This window comes from Corvus kubaryi, unplaced genomic scaffold (genome assembly GCF_017639235.1).
Source record: "Corvus kubaryi isolate FWS band 111438036 unplaced genomic scaffold, C.kubaryi_AGA036_p1.0 138, whole genome shotgun sequence".
Taxonomy (NCBI): domain Eukaryota; kingdom Metazoa; phylum Chordata; class Aves; order Passeriformes; family Corvidae; genus Corvus; species Corvus kubaryi.
Window position 1 is genome coordinate 7,956,193 of NW_024580672.1, and position 21,727 is coordinate 7,977,919.

The following is a 21,727-nucleotide window of genomic DNA, read 5'->3' on the forward strand; positions in this document are numbered from 1 at the left end:
GTTTTAAGTCACATCCATGCAACAAAGCATTATTTAGCACAGGGTGTGTCTTCCTCTCTAAATCAGATATGCTTGGGACTCTGCATAAATAACTAGTCGGTTTTTCATGTTCAAATGTTTTTAGGCCTGAATTCTGTCATCTGTGACCTCATTTTTGGAGACTCTCCCATATTTTTTAAGTGAGATTACAAACTCTGCAGGTTCTGAGACTGCTTGTTCCCAGGGTAGAGTTTCAAAAGGCAAATAAGTAATTTTTCATGGATAAGTCTTCTCTTTTTCATTAGAAATACAGCTAGTCTCAATATTTCTCATCACTTTTTTTTAATGTTAATATGGCAGTAAATGTAATGTAATCTTATTTCCACACCTACTTATCCCCCAGAAATGAAAAGCTGATAGACTATTTCCGATGCATATCAATACTCTTTTCCCTAGTTGGTTAAAATGCTGAGTGCATTCTTTTTTTTAATGAGGAGGTGGCAGCATGAATGTTTAGAGACAGTGGAATAAAGCTGATTGCAATTGAATTTGGTAAAATTATTGTTAGCATAATGGGTATTCAGATCATCACTTAGCTACAAGAATCATGCTCTTCACTTTTATTGCAGGCTAGAGTGTTTTGGGAGAGTAATGGTGGAAAAATGTAAACTTGCATTGCAGCTAACCACCAGCAGTAATTTTATATATTTGAAAAAATACGGTTTGGCAAGTGGAGAGACATGTATTGACTGTTCTGAAACAGAATTTTGTCTCAATTCCAACATATCTGTCTGGGTCTAAACTGTCCCATATGTGAAGTTTTTCTCCATGACTGCTTTTCCCATAATTTAACAATGAACTTGAGGCCAGGTTTTGTCTCTCATGAGCTCTGCATTCACCCTGTGTGGTTTTAACTTTCTTGTATTTCAAATCCTGAGGACTTGTGGTCATGAGACCTCCCAGAGCGTCTGAACTGCTGAAATCAAATTGATTGCATGCATAAAAATAATTTATCCATGTTGTTTCTATTCATCTGGAAATGTTATGCAATGGTATTTGATAAATTGCAAACAGTAAATATTTGCATTTCCAAAGATGTACTGAACCTACTCACCTATATTTGCCTGATGCTTTTCCCACTTGAAGGTACAAGGGATGTCCTTCATTGCTGCTGTGCTCATTCTCAACCTGGAAGAGGCAGACGCTTTCATTGCCTTTGCTAACCTTCTAAACAAGCCATGCCAGCTGGCCTTTTTCCGTGTGGATCACAGCATGGTATGCACAGAGTTTCCAGTTTTGAACCGTAATGTTCTTTTGACTTGAAGAATAGTTGTTTTATTGATGACTTCCTTTTGTCCTACTGAATAATGGAGAACTTTAACTTGTGATTACAAAACTGAGAATACCAGATACTAATCCATAAAACTCATTCTCATGTTTTGATTTCTCTTCTAGAAACATTTAATAATTTTACTTGTCCTAAGGAGTCACATTGTGCTGACATTCTCAGTTCTTGGTGGGGTTTGTGTTGGTTTACAACTAAACATTCTTCTACAATGAAACATAACATTTTGCTTATGATGTGCGTTACTATCTCTACAGATGCTGAAATACTTTGCAGCCTTTGAAGTGTTTTTTGAAGAAAATCTACCTAAATTGTTTCTTCATTTCAAATCATACAGTCTTACTCCAGACATATATTTGATAGACTGGTGAGTTCACAGAACATAGAAAACCTAGCCTTAGAACTGTCAGAACACTGTCTATTTTGCTATAGGTTTTTCAGCACTAGAAATAAAGCATTAAAAAAGGCATTCAGTAGGTCTTGTGAAATCATGATGAACTGTTTTGTGCAACTGCAGTTCCTCTGGCAGGCTTCAAGCTTTATTAGAAGGGATGTATTCAGTTAGAAAATGAGACAAACAGGAGTTCTCTGTGTTCATTTTCTTGTTGCTGCAGTTGTGTGACATAAGTAGGGGAGAGGAGGCTACTACACCATAGTAGTATGGTGTACTGTGATTGTAAGTGACTTGATGAAGTGAGCATAGTCAGTTACTGAAGGAAGTATAACTATAGGAATAGAGACTTTAAAACAGAGGGAGGATGAAATTTAGGACCTGGTTTGGGGAGGAATAAACTTGAAAATACAGTGAACAGTTTGAAGTAACGAATGTTCTAAAGCGGAGAGTAGCAAGCTGTGTTGTTTGTAATGGAAGGTAGTAATGCAGGCACCCATGAATCATGGGCGTGCTGTCAAAGACAGACTATCTGTTTGTGTGTATAAGGATGAGCTTCATATAGAATTATTATTAGATTTTTGTGATTTTAATGTGGATAGAAATTCAAAAATGTATCACAGAAATGTAGCTATTGATTTATCATTGGTACGTTAGTGGGATGCAGCCCTCTATTGAGATGATTTATGGCTTTAGATTTAGTTTAGGAAACAAATGATGAACAGAGCTGTTAAACAACATGGCTTAAATGGGAAAGGTTAGGTTACACAGTTGTGATCTTTGTTGCTTATGTGTGTTTTATACTCTGAGTACTAAGAGGTTTGTAATTTCTTTAGCCAGAGCTTTCTGAAGTAGATGACATTCAAATGGAGGATTTCCTGTTGCATAAAAACAGATGGGTTTCAGAGTACAAGTCCTGATTTAAAAAACTGGAGACTTGTGGATCATTGAAATAGGGGAAAAAAATAAGATTGTATGAAATAACTTGTCATCTGCTTACACTGAACTAATGTAACTGAGATTTAAAGGAAGTTGTCTTTCCATTTTTCTGAAATAAGTTGTAACTGTTCCTATTTGTTTGTTTTTTACTCATTTGTAGGATTTTTACACTCTACAGCAAGTCATTACCACTTGATCTGGCCTGTCGTGTCTGGGATGTTTTCTGTCGAGATGGAGAAGAATTTTTGTTCAGGACAGGATTAGGAATCCTGCGGTTATATGAAGATATTCTCCTACAGATGGACTTTATTCATATAGCACAGTTTCTAACAAAACTTCCAGAAGATATTACATCAGAAAAGCTTTTTAGTTGTATTGCAGCTATTCAGATGCAGAATAGTAACAAAAAATGGGCACAGGTGAGTTTCTTGGAGAGATATATATATCAGTTAAATCAGACATGTCAGCACATGAATATGTGGGGCACTTCTCTTCATAACTATTTTATGCTGCTTGTCTGACTCCCGAGCCATGGGCACTTCCTTTCTAGTGTCTCATTCTGGAAATTAATCTCCATGCTAATATTGTGGTGGTTAATCTTGATAGTATTAAAACACTGGCAGTTTTTATATTCATCAAATAATTTACTTTTTCAGGTCTTTTCCTCACTGATGAAGGACAACAAAGAAGGGGACAAGAACCATAGCCCAGCACCGAAAAGCTAATGTGGAGGTCAATTGGAAATGTGGAAAACCACTTGATGACAAAGAAGTCTTCACATCACTTCTGTATGGAAAAAGCACTATAGAAAATGTGAAAATGAGATGGAAAAAAGACACAGCTCTCAGTGGAGTAATGAACTGATGAAATCTTCACCCTTTTGCCAGTATTAATTTTTGCCATGGGAAGATCTGATTTCACACAGAATACTAAAACCTATGAAACTGAGAAGCGGGGAGTTCATATTTAATACTTTAAAAGAATCAGCTCAATGCAATAAACATTTGTAATAACTTCTGTTGGTACTTTCAAAAAAGTTTTTGAGGCATAACTGTTTTTACAAATACCGCAAAGGCACTTTTTGGAGGGGATGAGGGAACTGCTAAATCTTAAGGCACCTGAACTGCTATCCAAACGAAATGCTTTGGTACAAACATTACCTCCACAATTAACGATTTGCAAGTATTGAGGACCAAATAAGGTGGTTTGGTATGTTTATGTGCAAGGTGGTTAAAATTTGGGAAGGGGTATTGTCTTACTTACTTGTTTGGTTGTTTTTTTTTAAGTTGCAGCTTCGTTCTTCAGTCTGGGCAAATGTAATTAACTCAGGAACCATAGATGTATTGTGCCCAAACCTAGAGCAAAAATAATATGAATTTTGAACAGTGGTAAGAACAGGGCTGCTATTTTCACTGTACAGCTTTCAAAGCAAGTGGTGTTTAAGCATTTGTTTTGGTGTATTGGTTGTGAAGTAAATGGAGTAGGTATTCTGTGAAAGGGTTTTGTCACCAGAAGTTTTATTTTGTTGAGCCATTTCCAACTAAAAAATACTTGTATGTAATGGTGAACACTAGAAAATGACAAGGCTATTTACAGCTTTTGTGTTTTCAAAGAAGCAGCCACTTTTAACACTTGGAAATAATGCAGACACAGAATTGTTTTTGAAACTGTCTTTTTATTAGTGTGCAATACTGAAATCCAAAAAGCATCTGGTTTAGTGATAACTTAATTCTTTAACATCTTTTAACTGTGAGACATAAGGTCATACTGTATGTGTCACGGCAAATATTTTCAAACATTTCCTGTTCTTGAAGATGCTGTACAACAACCTGTGGTTGTAGGGGACAGAAATTTAAAATGGATAGCACTGCAGGTGAGGAACACTTGCACTCTCTTGATCCGTTTTTTGCTAATATTTAATGTAAATAAATTCCTTACATGTGGGTTTTTGTAACTGGTCCCTCTGGAAATCAAGTAAAAATTACCATTATGTATTTTTAAGTGGAGGAGGCTTCCAGTTGTCCGGTGTTTTAAAAGCAGAGTCTGCATAATCGGGGTAAAGATTTAGTGTGGTGTAACTTGCATTGCTATCTGGTTTAAAAACTACATATATGCTACTCATAACATTACAATTTGAAATGTAAATGTCAGATTTTCTTAACTTATGTATTCACTACTTTAATTGGATCCGATTTGTCTTATATTTTTGTGTTATCTTGTACAGTTTTCTTACTTTTCAACTATAAATCTGTATATAACTGTAAATAGAAGGATCAAGCCTTCCTTTAAGACCACTAGTAACGATTCCTGTGTAAATAAAACTTAAGCAGATGCGCGCTGCTGTTGCGTTCCGTTCCTGTGCCGTTCGCTGCGGGCCGGGCCGCGGCGGTGGCGGAGCGCTCGGTCAGCGAGGGCGCGTTCGGCCTCCGCCGCCAGGGGCCGCTGTGGCCGCGCGGCGCCGCGCGGGGAGCGCTTCCGCCGGCGGGCAGCACGCGCGGGCCGCCGCCATGAAGCCGGTAGGGGCCGTGAGGGGAGCGGGCCGGGCGGCGCGGGGAGCGGGGCTCACGGGGGGGACCGACGGGAGGGGGAGCGGGGCCCGGGGCTCACGGGGGGACGCGCGGGAGGGGGGAGCCGTGGCTGGTAGCGGCCAGTGCTGCCGGGACTCCGGGAACGGCAGAGCAGTGCGGGTGCTGTGGGTGAGCACCGGTGGTGAGCCGGCAAAGCGCAGGCTCGTCTCTCACCTCGAGGCGAACGCTGGCCTTTCAGCGCTCTCCCGATAGCCCAATGTAGAAAGGGAAGCTAAACTTGAACTGACTCAAATTCCGGACTCAAAGATTGACAGGATTTTGTTCTCAGTTGGGAGGGGCCCGCAAGGATCATGGAGCCCAACCCTTAAGTGACTGGCCCGTTCAGGGAGTGATCCCACAATCTTGGTGTTACTCGCACCATGCTCCAACCAACTGAGCTAAGGATTCGAGAAACCCCACACTGATCCAGCCACTTGTCCCCTTTGTGAAGGGACACATCACCCGTACCAGCGCTTCGATGCCCAGTTTCTCTGCACAGCCTTTGCCTTCCCATGGCCCTCGTTGGGTGATCCCTTCTGTGTCCATTCCCATCCCGAGCACTCTTGGGAGTGTTTTGCAGGTTTGGCACAGGCCGCCTATATTGACCCGCGCCTCTGGGCTTTCCCTGAGCCCGGTTTCTCATACCCACCGTGCCTCCCCCAGCTCTGGCCTCCGTAACCCTGTTCTGGTACTGCTGCTGTTGTGAGCCTTGCAGCAGGCAGCCTCGCCAGGTCCCTGCCGCTGCTGGGCAGGGGGAGTTTAAGGGAGGAGGAAGCCAAAGCTCAGCCTGAGGAGGTGTGCTGCAGGAGGACATTTGCCCGAGCCTGTGGCCTTGGACATTAAAGTCCCCCGAGGTACCTTATCATGTGCTGGGGAGCAGCAGCACCCTGAAAAGAGAACAAAGTGCTTGGGAGCTCACAAAAGATTGTGCCCTAACAAACTGTGTACCATACCTTGAGTGTCCTTGCGTCTAAAAGTGATGGACATACGGTTTAATAGCAAAGTTGTCAGAGAATGTTTCTGTAATACATTTGTCATGGTGCTCTCCTCTCAAAGATGTAACACAGTTGTGTAAATTTGAGGCTAACTGATGATACTGTTAGCAAGAAACGTATTGTTCGGTCCTGATAGAAATAGAAACTCAGAGATCTTAAACAGTGAAATAAATTTTACAAAGGCTGTTAACATGTCAGTGACTTGTAGTTTTCTGTTTGTTTTCTAGAGAAAAAACACAAAGCGAGTTCCAAGTTTTCGCAAGTTACTGAGAACTAGTCAGATAAAACTTGACAATAAATTAAAGAATAAACAGTACAAGCAGAAGAGTGCTGCTAAGAAGTATCGTAAAGAACAAAAGAAGCTAAGGGAGGCTGTCAGAGATGCTATTTCTAGAAAGCCTTTTCCATTGGAGGAATGCAAGAAAAAACAAGTTGGTAAGTGTTTGTTTAGGTATGGGTGTTACTGAATATCCTGCTGCTTCCTGTTGTAAAATTCGAGAAAAATACACTTCATTTTCTGTATACAGATAGTTACTGTTTGTGTTGAAAGAGAGGGAGACTTGTGAAAAATACAAAATGTAGCCATTCTGGTACCTAGAACTGTCTGTTAAAGATGGTAGAAATGTGTTTGCACTGATCACTGTTGGATGTCACACTAAAGGGGCAGTTTTCTGGGATAACAAAAACCACATGCATAAAGGTCAGTGAGCTCCAGGTTGAAGTAAAGTGTAAAATGGTCTCAAAAGTGTAGACAGGGTTAGGTTTTCAAGGGTGGCTATGCATATAGGATCTTAATCTGTAAACATCTTCTTCTAAAATAGCTGGAAAATGGGAAGAAAAAGAGGAAGAAGATGCTCTTCCACTGGACATGATGGATGAAGATGACTTAAAATTAATGGAGGATTTGGCCCAAAAAGCATCCTTTTTAACCAGAGATCTTTCTTCTAAGTGAGTTGTGATGTCTCCTTTTCATGCTAATTCAGCCTTGCGTGGTCAATATGTAATTAATACGTAAAGTCATGCATTTATCAGGAGGTCTCTTTCAGTCTGGTGTTTCTTTGCAGCTCCGGTATAGTGTTTCCTCAGCCTGTCAGTACTTCAGTATTAATGTATTGATGTGTATCAGTACATTCAGGTGTTCTGCCTGACCTTCAGGATACTGTTTCTGCAGTGTTCCTTCCTGGGAGGTCCCTGGCTGTGAAGTGAGTAGCATCCCTCAAACTGAAAAGAAGTGCTTTAATCTGTAAACAGTCTTTTTTTCTATATAGAGTATTTGGGACATTCCCTGGACAATGGACCACTATACATATTGCACTGCAAATTGGTGGAAAAAAATACAAAGGGTTATGTAATCCATGTCTATAAACACATGCAACACCAAAACATTCATACAAAAAGTTTGTTACCAGTTTTGTGGACCAAAGCATTGGGTAGAGTTCAAAGTGACAATGTAGAAAGACAGTGCTCCTAGTTGTAGAATAGTCTTTACAAATACACTTCTACAGAGTTGTCTGGTTACATGATTGTTTGAAAATCTTAGCTTGCTTTTTTTTATGGATGTGAAAAGACTCTATGCCTAGCTGCTGTAGGGTGGTTTTAATTTGTTAATGCTGATTCTGCTTAGTAATTAATAATTTTGTCTCGTTTCAAAGGAAAGTAGTAGATTTTTTATTTCCAAAATTGCAGTTTTGCTGTATTCTACTACACGGTTTCTTGTAGCCACGCTGCAAGTTCTTGAATTAGAATTTTATTTTAAACCTTCCTCTTTCCCCAAACTAACTATGCGTGACATAAGTTTAAAGTCTTATAAAACTCCAAATTTATTGTGTGGTTTTATTTAGAGACATATTGCAAAATGTAGTTCTGTGTGTCTTACATTCATTATACTAGAATGTTTTTAGAATGGTAGGAAAACAGTGGAAGTGGTTGCTCTTTTACCTGTTTTACTGTTACAGGCTTTTAGCTCCTTTCATGGTGTTCCCTTAAATTGGAGAGCTTGTCTTTTCAATCTGCTTTACTCTGGTCAGCTATAATCTGTCTTAAAAACCTGTCAGATATTACACCACTTACAGACTGTGTATTCATAGTAGCACAGACTAATTACTTACCTTCTTGTACACTTACATGTTGTTTAGGAGCATACCTGTGGAAGGGTGACACGCCACACTGTTACTGCTGTTGTCCTTGCAGAGAGGGGTGTGACACAGGCTTTGCCAGTAGTCAGAGTGGGGGAGCACAGAAGGGAAGGAAGGACAAGTAAAACAGCACCCTGGCCTGGGTGAGAGGCAGACACTTAATCCAGCTGGTCATACATGGTTCTTGTCTAATTACATGGCCAGTTCATTTAGTTTGCCTCGTATTTTTCAGTGAACCTGTTCACATCAAAAAACGAAAACATGAAAGTGTGATTGAGAAATACGAGAAGGTGCCAAGACGTTTGCAAACAGAGCCAGAAAAAGAACTCATCCATCTGCTCCCCATCAAAGATAAGACTGGCATTATTCCTCAAGCTGTGGAAAAGCCAGGTAAGACACAGATTCTGGAAATGGTATAGTATAGTAGCCAAGAAGTATATAATTTATTCTTTTAAAATTTCACAGTGTTGATTATGTGCTTGACACTAGAAACTCTATTTTTGCAGTTCTCAATGTTGCACATGATGAAGAAGAGGACACAGAAGATATGGAGGAAGCAGAAGGTAATAAAACATTGTGCTTGCGTTTTGTTGGTTTTTTTTTTTTCCAAATCACTGACGTACCTGAAAAGTACTTTGCTGTTTCCCAAGGAAGTTTGTAATTGAAGTGTATTTGTTCAGGATGTTTTTGAATATGTTCACGATCATGTTGCCACCAAAGCATGACCATTAATCAAAGCTTGCATTCTTACTTGTTAGAATCTCAGGAATGGCTGGCTTCAGATTCTCTTTCTTCAAAATCATTCTGATTTTTCACTTGGAAGTGATACTTGCATGAAGTTCCTTTTATCCTTGTATCATCTTTGCTAGTAAGAAGGAAGATATTGGTCTTACATAAAGAATGTCTGCATGGTTCTATTTTGATTACTCTGAGATCATTTTGAAATGCAGTTCAGGACAGACTTTTGTAGGCTTTAAGTGTCTGTCTTTGTCTTTGAAATTTTTACTTAAAACATCAATACCAGAAAACTGAGATTTTGATTTGCAATTGGCTATCGAGTTAATAGTAATTTTCAAGAGTCGTTGCTACTTCTGGGTCCTTACTGTCTAAATATAATCTGAGGTTGAGGAAGGAGATACTTGTAGCAAAATAATATTCAGAAACCACAAACAAAACAATTGGATTTTTAAAAGAAAAAGTGAATGGTGAATAATTCGGTACAAATTGCAGAGTGCTGCAGTTTTTTGGCATGGTTGGAGTAATATGCTGAGTTTATATGTTCCCACTGTACTCAGAGAGCACCATGGGCAGATTCAAAATCATTTAGTCCACTTCTTTTTGCAAGCAAAAGATTTTGAAGTGGAGCAAAAATTAATCTGTGGGTTAATATGAGCTCTAGCAAAGTCATTCTTAAAGCTTCTTTGACTGTGGAACTTCTTGTGTTACTCCTGTGTGGGCTTACCAGGGTACCCTTCTGAAATGCAGTATCTGCAACATGGTATTTGTTGAGTGACTTCCCCTCTTTTTTAACTCTCACATCTGTGCCAGACTTTAATGAGGAACCCCTGCCTATTCTCACTCCTGAGGAAATGGCTGCTGAAAGGAGAAAAAAGCTGCAGGAGAGGAAGATGCACATAGCTGCCTTAGCATCTGCCATTCTCTCAGAGCCAGACAGCAATGTAGGTACATTTACTTAACCATGCGTGTCTGTGTTGTGCACTAAGTCAAGAAGTAAAGATATGAAGTGAGCAAACAGTAGCAAAAGCACAAGAACATGTGGGTAGAACAAGGAAAAGGTCAGTGTTGTATCACTTCTGTTATTTTCTGTACAAGCTACTTTGTTCCTTAAGCATGACCCCCATGTAACCTCTCATTTCGGGGTTGTATCTGATAGTTCTCAATGTTTCAAGATATACTAATAATCTTCTATAAATATGTGCAAGTTTGGAATAGCAGGATATTTTGAACATTCCTGAGATAAAAATTTCGTTGGGATATCTCCATTTCATGGCTCTTCATGCAGTAGATTCTGAGTAACTGCTGAGTTAACGTACATTGTGCTTGTCCCTTGGTTTGCAGTTGATCTTCATCTGATGTCTGCCTATTTTCTTCAATCAGATTAAGAAGTTGAAGGAGCTGCGGGCCATGCTGATGGAACAGGATCCTAATGTGGCTGTGATTGTTCGGAAGCTGGTCATGGTGTCTTTGATGGAGATATTCAAAGATGTTGCGCCTTCATACAAAATTCGGCCTCTGACCGAAGCAGAAAAGGCTACCAAGGTGAAATATCAAGTCTATTTATAGTGTATGTGAGTAGTTAAGAGTTTTTTCAGCTATGCCAAGTACTAATACTGATTTGTTTAATAGGAATTTGTGGTTTTGAGCAAAGGGGACAAATACACAAATACTTGTGGAAGCTCTGAAGCTATGATGCTTTCAGGAGCAGAGGTTTTTGTCTTGAACCTTTAATTATTCCTTCAATAAGTTGGTGACATGCAGGTGGTAATGGAGGGAAGAAGTAGCGTCTGAAAGTAGTATACCACACCTGGGTGACTTTCCTCATAGACCTTGGAATAAGGTCCTGTGCTGAAGAGCATTAGAAGGAAAGCAAATGATGCAATATTTTCACCTAACTGGCATGGATTTCTTTGAAATGTGTTCACCAATTTGCGAAAAAAATGCAGAGCAACTTGTTTTCTGGAGCTTGTTTTTAACCAATTATTTAGAAGGTTGAGTATAGGTTTAGTGCAGTTTAGAGTCACGGTTTTAAAATAACATCAAGTTGATAATGTTACTTCAAGCTCTATAAATGAAATAGGCCTAGTTGGAAAAGGCCCTCTGAAGACATCTGTAGAAAAATGCAGAAGTATATATTTTTTAATACATTTCTAGGAATGTCTGGCTAGAAAAAAAAGCTACCTAGATATCTGATACTTGGTTTAAAACTTCTTTTTTTTTCACCACTGGCTAATTTCAGTATTTAGCTCTCCAAATAAAATCTCATTTCTGTTATGTTTAAAGGTTAAAAAAGAAACTCAGAAACTGAGAGAATTTGAAGAAGGTCTTGTAAGCCAGTATAAATTTTATTTGGAAAATCTGGAACAAACAATTAAAGGTACAGTCAACACTTCCCATTTTTTTAGTAAAGGCAAGATTGTTTGCAGCGGATTCCCTCCTCTGAATGTATGCTACCTTCTGTCTTCGAGATAGCACTTGCATGAAGTATGCAGGAGAATGCCTGCAATCACTGAAAATTTAAATATTTACAAGCTCATTATCTCTGAACAGTAATCACTAAAAACAACATTTTGTGCAGATTGGAAGCAAAGGAAGTTGAAGAAAAGCAATGTCATCTCATTAAAGGCATATAAAGGTCTAGCAGAGGTAGCAGTGAAGTGTCTGTGTGAGCTGCTTGTGGCCCTACCCCACTTCAACTTCCACAATAACATTATTGTTCTCATTGTTCCACTCATGAATGATCCATCAAAAATGGTAAGTGATTTTCTGATTAGAGTTCTTGTTTTGCATGAAAAATAATTCTTTCTGAGCCTTATTCCACAATATCCAGATCTTGTGGCTGGATCTTTTCACTATTTTAAAGGCTTGTGTGCACTTTGTAATTAGTAAATACCATGAGTGTCATCTGTTAGTAGCTGTTGTTGTGGACTTGGCTTTACAGCAGAATTTATGTGTTTTGCTTTTCAGATTTCTGAATTGTGTGTTGAGGCAGTTAAGAAGCTCTTTAAACAGGACAAGTTGGGCTATGCTTCTCTTGGTGTAGTTAAGGTCATTTCTGGCCTTGTGAGGGGTAGAAATTACGATGTCAGACCTGAGGTAAGAGTCTTTCTGTTGTACATCACAATATTCTTCAGTCAAAAGTTTAAAAAAATCCAAACGTTAAAGTTACTGCAGCTGCTGGCTACAGACAAGCAGAATTTCCTCACTCTGTCAGACCACAGACAGTTCAGGATTATGCTGAGCCAGAGAGTTAAAGAGAGGTATGGGACAAGGGAAGGAGGAGGTGGAGATCAGATCCTGCCAGAGATATGGGTTAAGTCAGGCAGGGAGACTTGAAGTGAGAGGCAAATGGAGGAATGGATAGAAATGGACAGTGCTGGGGAAGGAACTGGGAACAGGGATTAAGAGATACAGGTATGAAGGAATGGGAGGGGAATAAACAGAAGAACCTTTGACCAGCAAAGCCCATTAGCTGGAATGGAATTCAGGATGTCTTACCTTTTGTTCCTATGAGGTTGTAGATCACCTTTCATTGTATTTGTTTTATTTTACAATAGGTGTTAAAAGTATTTCTTCATTTAAGAATTAAGGAAGTAGAATTACAAAAAGATTCCGAAGACATTGCACGTAAGAAAAAGTTCATGACTTACAAAGAGAAAAGAAAAAATCTTTCCAGAATGCAAAGAAAGGTATGACATGTGGTTTCTCATGCTCTACTTCTGTTACTTTATGTAGCATTTTTTTCCAGCAATGATTGCACATCTGCTGTTGCCATTGTTAACTCTCAGCATCAGTCATCAGATTTTACATTATATTTGAAAATTTATGAGGTCCTACAGGGAATTTAATTATCTTCCTATTTTTTTCCTCTTTCCTGTGTTGGTAATGCTTTTGACTGGTTGTTTGTGATAGGGGGGTTTATCCTGTAGAATCACAGGGTGACTTAAGCAACTCACCAAGTGTGGAAAATTTGTTCTCTGGGTATCTTTGCAACCTGGGTATCCAGAGTGGTTGGAAACATTTGATCTGTTGTCTTAAAATCTACTGTATATTTTCAGTGGAAGAAAGCTGAAGAGAAACTGGAACGAGAACTCCTGGAAGCAGAAGCATCAGAAAGTAAAGAAAAGAAACTGAAGTTGGTAAGTAATTGAGAGATTATTTCCCTATTTTTGCAGAATGGCAGCTTCTAACCCTTTTATAACTAAGTGTCTTCCCTTCATCCCAACCTGTCAGCATTCCACATCTTTAAATCATGCTGTCAGCTAACAAATGCTTTGCCTGTGACAGAGATTTCAGTAAACCACTCTCAGTTTACCCAGGAAGGCCAACAGCCATTTCTATTCCCTACTGCTCTCTGCTCAAAAAGGTATTGAATCCATTAGCAAATGTCCTCCAGGTGCCCTACTCCATAGGACACTATGTAGTGGGTGTTACAGCCTCTCGGAGTGGCCTTTAGGCAAAGGAGGAGTGTGGCTGTAGTCAGGTGAGAGTCGTGGGCAGGAGGGCACGTGAGGACTTGAGCTTTTCAGCACAAGAAGAGCAGAGAGGGCAGTGCCAGGACTGGTTTGGAAGGCCTGAGTGCAGGTTTGGACAGAGAGAAGCATTTCAATTGAGTTTAAGTGAAGTGGATATGTCTATTTTACATGATTAAGTATTTAATTTTGTTTTCTTTCCTTTAGCACACAGAGACCTTGAATATTGTATTTGTAACTTACTTCAGGATCTTGAAGAAAGCTCAGAAGTCTCCACTTTTGCCAGCTGTGCTAGAAGGTCTTGCAAAGTAAGAACTGACTGCCTTCTCTTGTGTGTATTGGAAAAGACATAAAGCACTAAAGAAATTTTTGTCTCTGAAAGGGATTTAAGCAGTGAGAAAAGATAGTCCCTGACAAATAAGTTGAAATTCTTTTATTTCTCTGCTGAAGTTTTCAGCTGTTTCCAAAGGCATTTCAATGTGATTTGAAATTTTCCATGATAGAATTGATGTGGTGCAAATGCCACAGAGGATGATGTGATTCCATTATTTTGTCTGATTAATTGCTGAAGGACACAAGCATGTTGTTAATGCTCTAGAAAAGCCATGATTAGCATTTCGGGGCTGAATTGTGCTTTCCTGTGAAGACAGCAAATGTTCAGCATTTGATTTAGCCTGTTTTAAGATGTGTGTCTTGGCAATTCAGAACACTTTGAAGTGAATTTTCAGATAATGTCTGTAGTTTAAAAATGAAAATCTCTTTGATTCAAGGTTTGCTCATCTCATAAATGTGGAATTTTTTGATGACCTATTGATTGTCCTTCATTCTCTTATTGCATCTGGGGTAAGTTGAGTTTTATAATAGTTTTCTTAAAATTAGTTTCTTTTGGTTACTTAATCAGTTTTGTATTCTTAGGATTTAAGCTACCGTGAGAGTCTTCACTGCATTCTCAGTGCTTTTCATATACTCTCTGGTCAAGGTAAGAGATTTTTAAAATCAAACTTTTATTTAGTATTGCCATTTAAATAAATGGAGTAAATGTGTTTATTTGGGATTATGTTAATAGGTGATGTTCTTAACATTGATCCGATGAAATTTTACACACATCTTTACAAGACGCTGTTCAGCCTACATGCAGGTAATTCCAGAGTCTTATTTTCACTGTTCACCTAGATGTTTATTCTGTTTCTTTGCTATCAAAGCCTTTATGTAGCATTAATAAACTACACTTTTTTAAAGATACCTGATTTCTGAAAAGATTATTGTCTGGTTTAAGCTACTTTTTTCTCGGGTTGCACACTGCATTACTGCAATACAAATACTTGAAGTATTATTGCAATACATGGTTCTAATTGTGTCATTTCAGTAGGAAATGCCAAGTATGTGATCTTGGATAAGCATTTATCCTGTCCTCAGTTTAAATTTTTTTAAATCTTTATAATTACTTCTTTCAGGGACATTTTAAAAATTCTTGTCTTTTTTCTCTAATTCTTTCTCCAATAAAGAAAAAAATACCCGATTTTTCCAATATAATTAAAAAAAAACTAAATTTAGATTCTGTTTGCTAAGATTTTCTAGTATATATTTCTGATTTTTGTAATTATGACATTTTAACTTTCTAATCTAAATTTTCCAGTAATTATGAGAAGTTGAATAATTGATGAAAAAAGAGATTTATAAAATTTGAAATTAACATAATTTTAATTAACTTCAGAAATGTGAATTCACTAAGAATTAAAAGATTAAGAATAAACATTCTGCAGATCTGGATGGGTAAAAGTCTAAATCTTTGCGCTGTTTAATAGTTTATAGAAAACGATACAATGAGTGCATTTAGGATTGAAACAGTAGCTGTGTTTCATGTTTAGACATTTTTGATGGAACAAGTCTTTTCTTAGAAAGGAGCACAGAAACAATGGTACATTTTTTTTGTTCAAAGCTGGACTATTTTGATCAAAAAAGGGTGGATGCTTAATGTCTGAATCACGAGAAGTGTCTGAGCCTCACAGCTTTCATGCTGTTCTCAGTTTCCAGTGCCCAGCCTGTAGCAGATTATCCAGCTGTATGTCCATGATGTGGTTATTTACTCTGTATGAAATTCTGCTTTTGAGGTGGCACCAACGAGGACATTGAGATTGTGCTGCAGTGCCTGGATGTCATGTTTGCCAAGAGGAGAAAGCAAGTGTCTCAGCAGCGAGCTCTTGCTTTCCTAAAGCGACTTTCCATCCTTGCTCTTCATGTACTTCCAAATTCCAGTGTTGGGATCTTGGCAACAAACAGGATATTCATGCAAGTAAGTTTTATTTGTTGAAATTTTTAGCTTACTGGCTAAAGGTTATTGAATTTTTTGATAAATTGATTTTATGCAAAACTTTTTAAAGCATCTTTAACTAGAATATGAAAACAGAGTATCCTTAAATGCTGCTGAGACTGAATAATGTGGAATGAATCCTGAAACTGACTTAGCCATGTTATAATTGGGGGTGTAATATAAACAACTCAGTTTCTGGTTTTTTTTGTATTGTAGACATTCCCAAAGATGGACCTCTTACTAGACAATGAATCTCAAGGCAGTGGAGTTTATCTCCCAGAATTAGAGGAACCAGAGCATTGCAACGCCCAGAACACAGCCCTGTGGGAGCTGCATCTACTGCAGGTTCATGAGTAACTCAGGGATTTGGGAAGTAACAGCAGTAAATAGCTGCTCAGTGTTTAGGTGCTTTACACAAATGGAGAACAGAGGTCTTCAGCCTTATCTGTCAAGTCTTGGCTGACATGAGCCTATTCCAACAGAGTGGAAGACCAACACAGTGGTATGGAAGGATGAGCTCAAAAGGAGATGTTACACATCCCCTATCATAATACCACACTGGGTCTACTGCAGGTTGCCTTATTAGATTCCTTTGGAGACTTTTTAAATCTGTTAAGTTCAGTTACAGTCCAGCCCTTGTTCCAGGAGGAACTGACACCTTGATCTGTCATTCCAGTCAGGGTTTGGAGAGGGCTTCCTCTGCCCTTTCTCCCTGTTTTCTGGGAGTAGGAGTTAGATATGTAGCTATGGAGAATCATGCTCACAGCACTGTATGAGTGAATAAATGCATGACTGGGTGTTCTTACTCAATCCCACAAACTGACTGATTTTGAGGTGCTCAGTTTCTAAACTAAAGGACCTTCCATCTTACAGAAATGGAAATAAATATGAGAATCTATAGATAAATACAATATCTCTTACTGTCTGTCTATTGACTTCTTTCTTTCTTTCAGAGACATTATCATCCAACAGTGCAGAAATTTGCATCTCACCTTATTGCTGGAGCTCCAACTGAAGGCTCAGGAGCTCTTCCACTTGATTTGACCCAAAGGTGAGTTATCAAAGAGTTCTTATTTTTTTCAAAATAGGCCCTGAAAGGAAGCTGTTGCTTATACTATATTAAAGGAATTCCTAAAAATAATTATCTATGAAATTAAGGACTCTGATCTTCAAACTCTCTTTGTTCTTCTGCCAGTACAGAATGTTGGCTGCCTTTTTCTTTTTTTTTTTTCCCTTTTGAGACTTGTTGCCAGGCTGTGACAAGGGTAAACATCTCAAAGTGCAGTGTGTTTTCTTCCCCCGGGAGCAAAATATCTTCAGCAGCAGCCCTGATCTGAATATGGATCAGGATCACTGAACTGGGGCTGTCCAGTGGAAACTAGAACCCAAGTTGCAGTGTAAGGTCTGTAGCAGGTTAAAACATGAGAACAGCCATCCAGGCTCAGGCGAAGATCTAATTCAGCATCCTATCTTTGGCAGTGGCTGGCAGCAGGTGCCTTGTGAAAAGTAAAACCAGGGCATACATGTAAGACATGCTCTGAGCAGTGTCCTGGCCTCTGACAGGTTTCAGCTTGGTGGATTTCCTGAACCTGATACCGTTTTCTGTTAGTGCCTCTCTCTTCATGGAGTTCTTTCCAAAACTGTTCCATGTTCCTTGAATCAGAGCACACATGTTGCAAATGCAGCATTGTTTGGAAAGGGTTCTATGAGTTCACAGCTCCTTATGGTAAGATCTGCTTTCTTTTGTTTTGAACCTTGTGCCAGTTTGCTTAATTTAACACCCTCTGGTTCTTGCTCTGGGAGCTGAAGTGAACAGTCTGCTCCATCACACTCTTTCTGTGCCTCATAGGACTTGGCAGACCTCAATCATAACATACCTCCATCTACTGTCTCTCCTGGATGGAGGGATCCAGCTCAGACAGGAACTGTTCCATATTTTCCATCAACTTTATTGCATGTTCCTGTACTTACACCAATTTAAGCATTTCAAGATTAAATTGGAGACTTGCTTGCAGTATTTGAGATGTGGGTGATCTGTGGATTTATACACTGATGTAACTAATTTCTATTGTGTTTGCTGTTTCTTTTCAACTCCAAATAGCACTAAAGTCACAATCCCATAAAAGTATCTGTCCTAACAAGAAGATTTTTTTGTTTAAGTGATAGTAGTCAGCTCAGAGCATACTGTTTTTATGTGGAATTGCTTTTTCCAACACTAAATTTCATTTGCCATTTTTCTGATAATCTCATAGAGTCTGTCTGCAGTTCTCCACCCAGTAGCTCATTCTTACTACTACAAATAACTTGGTATTCTCCAGCTCTTTTTTGAGCATGTTGGAAAGCACAGGTCCTGGAAAAGACCTTGTGGAAATCCAGTTTCTTCCTGCCGTTGCAAAAACTGACCATAGACTCCTGTCCTCTGTTTCTTGTCTTTTAACCAGTTCTTTTCTGTGATGGTCTTCCCTGTTCTCCCATGGATGCTTTTTCATAAAACCCTTTGGTAAGGAACTGTTGGAAATTCTGGAAGATTGTGTCAGCTACATAATCTTTACCTGCCTTTTTCCTCCTCCCCTTTTTCAAATATGTACAGAGCAGAGCTCTGGGAAGACAACAGAACAGTTTTCTTGTCTCCCCTAGCTGAGTATTTAGACACATTTTACTTACTTTGACTCACATTGTTTCCCAGCCCTTGGCTTCTGATCTTTTCCAGGTGATGCTCATTACTCTGAGGAGTTCTCCTAAAGTGTGGTGGAGGGGGGAGAGTGGGGGGAGTGTGAGAAGTTGCTCTTGGAGTGGTGATAGATCAGCTGAAGTTGTATTTATCTAATGCCATTTTTCTTTCACTGTTTATTTACTGTAGGTCTGCTACAGAACTTTTTGAGACATACTGTATGAAGGGAATGACCTTTAATCCTCCTGTTGCATCAGTAACACCTAGAAGAAAGGTACTGTCTCATCTCTCTGTATCCTTTTCTAACTATGTGACGCACCAACGTAACCTGTATCTTCTAGCTCACTATGCAGTGCCCAGACGTTGGCACACTGAGTTTGGCTTCTGGTTTCTGTACTTTTTGCATCAAGTATATTTTTTTAACTGGCATAAGATAGAACTGAGTATAAGGAAGGAAAAAATAGCTGTATAAATAGTCCTACCTCCCACAGCATCAGTTAACATAGCAAGACTAATACGGTAGCTGTTATTTTGCACTGTGCAGTGGTTCAGTGCAGATTTCTTGGCTCTTTCCTGTAATGATGAACTAATGTTTGTTCAAAAAGCAATAATAAAAAGCCAGCTCTTTCCCCAGGGTGGGTAGTTGCCAAGACAGCTGGATTTCCAGAGCATTTGATTCAGTGTGTCGAGGGATACTGATCCCTGTTAGTGTCACTAAGTGGAAATTTGAGGGGAACAAAGAGTTAATGTAAAAAGAGGAGAAATGGGGAAAGTGTGTTTATATCCTCAGCACTGGATGTGTTCCAGATGCCAGCCTCCATTAAATGCCCAGTGAGTGGTGTGTCCTTTAAAAAGTGATAATTTTCCTTCTTTCTAATGTAAACAATATAACCTATTAACATTGTCAGTGCTCCACTTTGTAACTCAGTAATGTCAGTTGAAGCCTTGAAAGCACAATTTTTCTTTCCATTTTAGAGAAGCAGCTTCTGAAAATGTGTTTGTACTTAACCTATTCAGTTGTTTTATAATGACTTCTTGATGTGTGTGTCCTGCTAGGGAGTTACACGAGCGGCTCTGACAGAGCAAGGCTGAGAACAGCAGATGGGAGAGAAATTTAGGTTGAATAAGAAAATGCACAAGCTCTTTTAGGTAGCAGGAACAATGGAACAGGAAGATAACGAAGTGTCCACAGATGGCTATAATGGACCTAACTGGGAAAATTACCTTGGGGTCTTGCCTATTCTATGGTTGTTTGGCTCATTTAACAAATTTTGGCAGTATCTAAGCTTTCCACACTCTGTCCTGTGTGTCCTCTGTGTGCCAGGCTGCCAGTCAGCATCTCCCTGCTCTTGACAGAAGCTCTGACTTGGAGCCCTGTGCACCACTAAAGAGAGGCTCTCATTTCTCTGTGAGTGCACAAAGTACTTGACTCTGGGAATTTTAAGACTTTCACAGGGAAGTTTAAATCATGTGCATGACAATCATTCCTCATCTGAGCACCAGGAAAATGCAGGGCTCCAGGTGTGGCTGGAGGCAGAAGGGCCAGGGGATTCCTCTCTGACTCACAACCTGTGCTGTGAGCATTGTTGCTTTCACTGGCCTTTTGGTCAGAGACGCTTGATTGATAAAGGTGTGCTCTCACCAAACTGTGCTTGATTTGTATTTATAAGGTGCGTTGAACAGGAGGCAGTGTGTGAACCCCCCAGAGCTGGAAGCCATGGCTGTGTGTAGTAGGTAATCTTTTAAGGCCCAGCTTACCAGAAAGCAGAAAACCCTCACCAAACCCATGAGCTTAGGAAGGACTGCTTGACAGTGCTTGCGTGCAGCCAAGGGAAATTTACTGCAGGCCAGGGAGGAGTGAGCTGCCAGTTCCAGTCTGGTCCAGATGACCGGGACCACGGGAGAGAAACAAGACTGCTAATCTAAGGTAGGCATGGAAAACATGGCCTTGCTTAGTAATACAATTAATATTTTGTATTTTTCAGGATACCTTCTCACAAATGAATTCATTTGTAGATGAAGAACTAAACAAACAGCTTCAACAACATGTCAGTCAGACTGTTGCTCACAAACCCTTGGATTTTGCTAAGCACTTGAAGGAATCATCCTTGGCATAAATGTACCTATCAATCAAGTTCACTTGGCTTCTTAATTACGGAGAAAGATTGGCTGAAAGAAATCACCACTCATCATAAAAGGAATAAAAGTAGGCTTTTGTGTGAATACAGAAACACACAAAAATGTACCAGCAGTTTTTCACACAGCTACAAGCCTGTGCCCCTAACCACCAGGCCCATGTTCAGGGGGCTGGAGCATCACAATGAACTGTCGTGTCAGTATTTTAAAAACAAACCCACATAATTTAAGAATTGTTTCAACCATGCATAATTGTATTTTTGTTTATGTATTTTTCTAATTTTTATAACAGAATACAGACATATGTGTTTCTGGGAACTCACTGGGTTGTGTTGATAACTTAATAAATATTTTGAAAATGTTAACATAATATTGACTTTTTGATGTCTAAGTTACCTAGACATTTGGAAAATGTATTGCGTTTTTCCTGTTTTTCTCCTGATGACTTCTAACCATTTGTCTCATCTTGAAATGATTTTGCATTTGGTGTTTTTTTTCCCTCTGATGAATCTTGGTATTAGCAAATTAAGAATACTGAATTTCAGTTCTATACTGTCATTGTGATTGAATGCTCTACTGCAGTGACTTGAATAAAGCATTGCTGTCAAGAATACTGGACAAATACAAGGTAAGAATGTTTTGAGGTTTTTTTATGTAGGTAATTCTCTCCACATTCCCCAAATATTATTTATTGTCTGATTGTTTTCGAATCCATTTTCAGCTGCATGTTGGCTTTGCGAAGAGCAGGTGAAACATATGAAATAATTTAAAGGTGAGTACTGTCTCTATGTGAATTCCACTGTACAGTGGAATGTAGCTGGCTGACAGCTAATCCATGTCTGTAGTGCCTAATCTAAGATGTGATAATGGTACCTGTATAAGTTTTGCAAAGCTTTCCTGTAAGTCAAAAAATATCTTTTTTTCTCTAGGGTATTTAGTCCTTTATCCTGATTTATGGTTCTTTGATAGTTTTGCAATTTATTTCTCTTTTAATACACGTTTTTAATATTAATCACACTGGTTCACCAACTTCCAAATAACTAAACAT

General features: G+C 39.1%; 2 protein-coding genes across 3 annotated transcripts in view; both read left to right on the forward strand.

Annotated features, from left to right (window-relative positions):
• Window positions 1–4,990, forward strand: part of TBC1D12 (TBC1 domain family member 12) — a 41,933-nt gene extending 36,943 nt beyond the window's left edge. For both annotated transcript variants that reach the window (XM_042018970.1, XM_042018971.1), the window contains 4 exons: window positions 1,126–1,254; window positions 1,582–1,691; window positions 2,815–3,073; window positions 3,311–4,990. In XM_042018970.1, coding sequence (XP_041874904.1) covers window positions 1,126–1,254; window positions 1,582–1,691; window positions 2,815–3,073; window positions 3,311–3,379 — 567 coding nt within the window. In that variant the 3' untranslated portion in view covers window positions 3,380–4,990. The remainder of the gene's footprint in view (window positions 1–1,125; window positions 1,255–1,581; window positions 1,692–2,814; window positions 3,074–3,310) is intronic.
• Window positions 4,991–5,115: 125 nt separating this feature from the next.
• On the forward strand, window positions 5,116–21,049 carry NOC3L (NOC3 like DNA replication regulator). Its single transcript, XM_042018976.1, has 21 exons — window positions 5,116–5,170; window positions 6,444–6,651; window positions 7,038–7,164; window positions 8,584–8,741; window positions 8,858–8,914; window positions 9,900–10,030; window positions 10,470–10,631; window positions 11,373–11,466; window positions 11,668–11,843; window positions 12,057–12,185; window positions 12,647–12,778; window positions 13,148–13,228; window positions 13,769–13,869; window positions 14,332–14,404; window positions 14,477–14,540; window positions 14,628–14,699; window positions 15,673–15,854; window positions 16,089–16,217; window positions 16,826–16,923; window positions 18,733–18,817; window positions 20,529–21,049. The coding sequence occupies exons 1-21, from the start codon at window positions 5,162–5,164 to the stop codon at window positions 20,658–20,660; spliced, it is 2,400 nt and encodes a 799-aa protein (XP_041874910.1). The 5' UTR covers window positions 5,116–5,161; the 3' UTR covers window positions 20,661–21,049.
• Window positions 21,050–21,727: the final 678 nt, after the last annotated feature.

Coding starts and splice junctions, on each gene's coding strand:
- NOC3L (XM_042018976.1), top strand. Junction 6,652..7,037: donor ATGCAAGAAAAAACAAGTTG/GTAAGTGTTTGT, acceptor CTTCTAAAATAG/CTGGAAAATGGGAAGAAAAA. Junction 14,541..14,627: donor TCATATACTCTCTGGTCAAG/GTAAGAGATTTT, acceptor TTATGTTAATAG/GTGATGTTCTTAACATTGAT.